Raw genomic sequence first — 6,000 nt, 5'->3', positions numbered from 1 at the left:
TGGAGGGTCATCGGCAGTTCAGATGCGCAGTGGGTGTAGCGGTGGGTGCGCAAGGGTTCTGCTGCACGAGGGATGGGAGGGAGGGAAGGATGGAAGCTGGGCAAGGGTTCTGCTGCACAGGGGGATGGGAGGGAGGGAAGGATGGGCATAGGGTTCTCCTGCACATGGGGAAGGAGGGAAGGATGGAAGTTGGGCAAGGGTTCTGCTTTACAGGGGGATGGGAGGGATGGAGGGATAGAAAGATGCTGCAGAGGGAAGGCACAAGGAGATGAGTGAGGGTCTGGCTTAAAATGTTTATTTGCAATGCCTTAGGTCCACACAGTTGTATAAAATCATACTTCTGCTTTGAGAAGGGAGATGCAAGGAAGAAAATTAAGTCTGAGGAAACGCGGATGAAAAATGTGCTTCACTGCGGGAACAGTGAGGGGTTAGGGATGAAAATGCAGGGATGGTGAATGGGCAGAGATGAATCTTTGTCTCTGTGCCACTCTCTAGTTGGAGGGAGCTTTTGTGTACCAGATAATCTGAGCAAAAGGCTCCAAATCAACAAAATTTACAATGCTGCCAAATACCAATTAAGGGCGTATGAGAGGCCAAAGAGCTTTTAAATGGAAAACAGACGTCCAGATTTCTCCAGACGTCCAGATGTCCTTTTGAGGGCATGTCCAGGGGGTCCGGACGGCTTTTCAAAACCCAGCACTTTGTCCGTTTTTTGAAAAGCTGTGCTGGGCAGGGAGGAAGTCCGCGCATGCGCGGCCATCATCACGTAGCATCCTTGCATGCGTGGACTTCCTCCCCGGCAAGAGCAGGCAGTGTGTGCGAGGGGGGGCTAGGGGGGCTTGGGGTGGGATTAAGGTCGGTTGGGCGTAACTAGGCAGGCCTGGAGGCGGGGCTAGGGGTTCCAGATTTTTCAAAACATTCAGGGTACTGAAGGGGATAGACTTAGTAGATAAGGACAGGTAGGGAGAACGAGAGGGCACTCTCTAAAGTTGAAAGGGGATAGATTCCGTACGAATGTGAGGAAGTTCTTTTTCACCCAGAGAGTGGTGGAAAACAGGAACGCTCTTCCGGAGTCTGTCATAGGGGAAAACACCCTCCAGGGATTCAAGACAAAGTTAGACAAGTTCCTGCTGAACAAGAACGTGCACAGGTGGTCTCAGTTAGGGTGCTGGTCTTTGACCAGAGGGCTCCCGCGTGAGCGGACTGCTGGGCACGATGGACCACTGGTCTGAGCCTGCAGCGACAATTCTTATGTTCACCAGATTTTCCCGAAGGAAAATCCAGACCCATGGCCCTGCCCCCAGGTCCGCCCAGTTCCACCCCACCTCCCCTTACCTGTTTGTGCGTGTGACGATCAACACCTTGCATCCGCACATTTGCAGATGCCGTTCTGACGTCTGAAGCTTTTCAAAACTCGGGCAAAGTGCCAGGTTTTGAAAAGCCATCCAGACCCTTGGACATGTCCTCAAAAGGAGGATATGTCCAAGGAAATCCAGACGTCTCGTAACCCTAGTGAAAGCTTCCCCTCTCATTCATTTTAGATCCCCAAGTTAGTGCTGGACTGCTATAATGAGTGTATTTATATAATAGGTAGGATTTCGGAAGGGAAAGGGAAGAGACATGCCTCAAGGTTTAGAGATTAACTAAGGACAGTAATTCCCTCCCACTGCTAGTACAGACTAAACCCCCCCCCCAAAAAAAAAAAAGTAACACTTCAGCCTATTTCAGCAAAATAATGTAAGGAAATAAACTTTATAAAGATTAATTTAATAGTATAAGAACATAAGAATAGGCATTTAAGTTTCCAAGAATATCTAGGCGGTTTACAATTTATAAAATAAATTTAAAAGCAAATGTTTAAAAAAAGGGGATAAAGAAAAACCCATCACCGAGTTTAGTGAAGGGGGAGATTACATGATTTAAGACTAACATCACGGGGAAGGTAAATACATAAGGTTTAAAAAAAAAAAAAAATACATCGAGATAAAAAAATATATATATATAAATTCGAGGAGAGGCGGAGTAGAACAAGGAGGGAAAGCAAACAGTATCCTAGATTAGGTATCAAAAGCATCATTGAATAGAAACGTTTTGAGTTTGGTCTTAAATATAGGGAGAGGACTCTTGTTTTATATGCAAAGGCAGAGTGTTCCAAAGATGAAAAGATGAAATTACAGGTTGTGTCGTAGATTTCTCGAATGGAAGGAATAACAAGAAGATCTAGAGGCATAAAGAATTAAATATCTATCAATAAAGGCAGGGACATGATACTGTTTGAGGAGGGAAAGACAGATTATAAGATTATATTGTCCATTAATATTTTTTTCCTAAATCTCTCTCAATATGGACTAAATATGCTGATTTAAAAAAAAATAATAAGGAATAACCTAAATCACTGGGTTAAGTGGAATTAGGTTTATATTTTTTTCTGTTAATAACTTTTATAAATCTGTATGCAAGTTTTTTTATTTGCTTGTTTGAAATTTGATAAACTGAATAAATATAAAGTTAAAAAAAGAAAAAAAGATTATACAGTGTGAATATAAAGAATGAATGGAAGAAATGGCATACAATTAGTACTATTATAATGGGGAGGGGTCTAGGATGGAGCTGGGGGGGTTGTTACGGTGGAGCTTTTCCTCCTCCCCCTCCAAATAAAAAAAACGCTCCATTCCTTATGAACAGCAAAAAAAGACAAGCTGTACGTTATCTACTCCATCCAAATAAGCAGGTAAAGTGGCGGAGGCGGGGTTTGCAGAACGCAGCAGAATAAACTACAGCGCAGAAAAGAACAGCCAACCCAAAAAGGAGGACGCAGCCAATCGACTGCTGGCGGAGAATCAGGGAACTGGACATAGGCAGCCAATGAGCGCGCGGCCTGGCCGCTTTGTCCCCGCCTCGTAACCCCTGAGCTCTCCCTGCAGGAGCCGGACTCGTTTGATTGGCCGCAGGCGGCCAAGGTCCGGCGCGTGAAAGCTTGCGGAGAGCGATTTCTATTGGGCTCTGCAAGGGAGATCGTTAAGAGTGCCCGCGCGCGCGCGGGTTTGATTGGCCGCGCTTCGCCCCGCCTACTCTCGATGTACCGGGATTTTTTTTTCTAGCTAGCAACCAGCCCCTTCCCTGCCCTCTAGACTTTTTTCTCGTCATCACGCGCCAGTTGACTGTCTCGCGACGCGCATTGCTCGTGCTCAGCCCGTGGTGGTGTTAGACTGAGCGGTCGCTTCTTTGACATGGCCGCTGACGAAACGGTGCCGGTGCCCGGCCTCTCGCAACTCCTGGAGGGAGACCCCTACCTGAAACCGTTCGAAAAGGATTTCCGACGGAGGTAAAACCAAAAAGGGGAAATACTACTACTACTAATTATTTCTATAGCGCTACGCAGCGCTGTACAGGGTCACAAGGAAGAAGAAGAAGACAGTCCCTGCTCCAAAGAGCTTACAATCTAAACAGGGTGTCATGGATACAGTTAAGGGGAACGGTTAATAACCTGAAAGGGGCTCTTCACCCCCCCCCCATCCCTTCTTAACCCTCTGCGCCTCTGGAGACGGAGGGAAGCGAGAGCTTGGTCTCCAGCGGTCAGAGTCCCTACGCCGAAGAGCTGACGTGTCCTCTTACACCTCCCTATCTTCTCCTCGCCCCCTCTTAATAATCTGTGGCGTTCTGAGCGTTTTTGTGCACGTTTTAGTAGTGCTGAGCCAGAAAAAAAACAACGAAAGCAACGAGCCGCCTCTTGTCTGCCTCAGGGTGACCCCCGTGTCCTTCCTGCCCCAGAAGAGCCCAGTTTATCATGTGATTCCCTTTTTTTAATTCATTAGAGCATTCATCTAGCAGTTGCTCTCTTCTGGCTGACATTCACATTTCGTCCTTTTTCTGATCTGCTTCCAGCGCAGGCACTGATAAAGTGACACATTACTGGAGAAAGGGTGCCTAGCTGGGTTCTGAGCAACTGTCCCTGGATGACTCTTGAGAGCGAACCTCCCTCCTCACCCTGAGTCCCAGTGACTGATCATTGGAAGGGGAAGACTGAGCACCCGTTCTCCGAGATAGATCCCCATTAAGGCAGTGGTTCCCAACCCTGCCCTGGAGGACCACCAGCCAGTCAGGTTTTCAGGATAGCCCTAATGAATATGCATGAAAGAGATTTGCATGTAATGAAGATGATAGGAGTGCAGATCTGCTCCTTTCATATTCATTGGGGCTATCCCGAAAACCAGACCGGCTAGTGGCCCTCCAGGACAGGGTTGGGGACCATTGCATTAAGGGACTCCATAAAATCACCCCATTGAGGCTGATTTTCGAGGGTCCTACTCTGCACTTATCTGGAGGAGAATGCTGTTGAAGGAAGCTGTGCACCCTGAGGAAGTATTCTTTTCTCTACTGAAGGGCTCCCATCAGACTGCTCCATCCCCAGAAGAACATAATTGCCCTCCACCACCACCACAGCAGCAAGGCTGCCCATTTGGAAGAAATTAGCTAGTTTTGTATGTTCTATGATGGTAATGAACGCCACTCCTAAGGCAGGATATGCTATCTTAGTCTCTCAAGTTCACTAGTTTAACCTGCAAATAGAGTGGTTGGATAGGCTGGAGTAGTGCTGCCTGATTCAGAGAAAAATATGTCAATTCAATTCACTTCACCCTGTTGAATCGATTTTTCGATTCCATTCAATTCACTTTCAGTGACACATCCAAACTATAACATAGCTGTAAAATTAGTTAGAAACATAGATTCACAGCTTCCCCAAAGCAAATCATCCCCAAAGTTTCCCCAGCCCCCTGTCCTCAGCTTCCCCCACTGCCCAGCCCCAAACAAAACATCCCCAAAGTTTCCCCTACCCCCCTGCCGATTCTCAGCTTCCCCAGCCCCAAAGCAAATCATCCCCAAAGTTTCTTCAGCCCCCCTGCCAATTCTCAGCTTCCCTAGCCCCAAAGCATAGAGAATGACACTGAGACTATTTACCATGGTAAACCATGGTTACCGTAGTAAATCTGCAGGAATAGAAACATGTTCAACTGGTTTACTGCAGGAACGGGGACAAGACCTTTCACCGCCCTGTGGGAACGGAGACAAGACCTTTTACCACCCCGTGGGTGCGGTGAAAAGTCTTGCTCCTGTAGTAAAAAAAAAAAATTGTGCCCGTGTCAGACTCAGCATCTCCTCCCCAGCTCCTCTTGTGCCTATTTTACCTTCAGGAGCCAGCCATGCCATGATGAAGACAGAAGGAAATCAAAGCTTGAGACCAATGTGATTTGAAGAATAAAATTACCAGATGACAAAAGGTAGAAAAAAATTAATTTATTTTATATTTTGTGATTAGAATATTTCAGATTTGAAATATCCTGCTAGATCTGGTATTAGACAACTGGGGACCGCAAAGCCTAGGCTTTGCTTCTTTAGCTTCCAGCTGGCTTAAGACTCTGACCAGGGGGCAGTTGCCCTAGTTGCACTCCTCTAACACTATTCTTGCCATGTGTGACTGAAGTATTCTGTTAGCTTGATTTTTTAATATAGCATTCTGTAGTAATTTGGTGTGTTCAGTTTTCACAATAGTGGAGGGGATATTTGTGAAAGGGAGGGGAAGACAGGGGTTTTGTTGTTCCATGCTCTGTATTATTTGTGTTTATAAATTGACAATTATACAGAATATTGTCTCTTTTTATACTTTAATAAAATAAGTTCAATATAAAATCATAACTATTTGAGGCTTGTGTGGAGGGGATCTGACAGTTTGCAGGGCAGGGATGGGGACCGAGTTTGCGAGGATGGGGTAGGGACAGGGACCGAATTTGTGGGGAACGGGGCAGGATAAATATTTTCCCCATGTCATTCTCTACCAAAGCAAATCATCCCCAAAGTTTCCCCAGCCCCCCTGTCGATTCTCAGCTTCCTCAGCCCCAAAGCAAATCATCCCCAAAGTTTCCCCAGCCTCCCTGCCGATTCTCAGCTTCATCAGCCCCAAAGTTTCCCCAGCCACCTGTTGATTCTCAGCTTCCCCAGCCC

General features: G+C 46.5%; 1 protein-coding gene across 1 annotated transcript in view; it reads left to right on the top strand.

The window, feature by feature from the left end:
- The first annotated feature begins 2,957 nt into the window (after positions 1–2,957).
- The window catches only part of GBE1 (1,4-alpha-glucan branching enzyme 1), a 130,121-nt gene continuing 127,078 nt past the window's right edge, over positions 2,958–6,000 (top strand). The window contains exon 1 of the mRNA XM_033932016.1: positions 2,958–3,325. Coding sequence (XP_033787907.1) covers positions 3,231–3,325 — 95 coding nt within the window. The 5' untranslated portion in view covers positions 2,958–3,230. The remainder of the gene's footprint in view (positions 3,326–6,000) is intronic.

Source organism: Geotrypetes seraphini, chromosome 2 (assembly GCF_902459505.1).
Source record: "Geotrypetes seraphini chromosome 2, aGeoSer1.1, whole genome shotgun sequence".
Classification (NCBI taxonomy): Eukaryota; Metazoa; Chordata; class Amphibia; order Gymnophiona; family Dermophiidae; genus Geotrypetes; species Geotrypetes seraphini.
The sequence above is the reverse complement of the archived record's forward strand: the minus strand, read 5'-3'. Positions and strand labels throughout refer to the sequence as shown.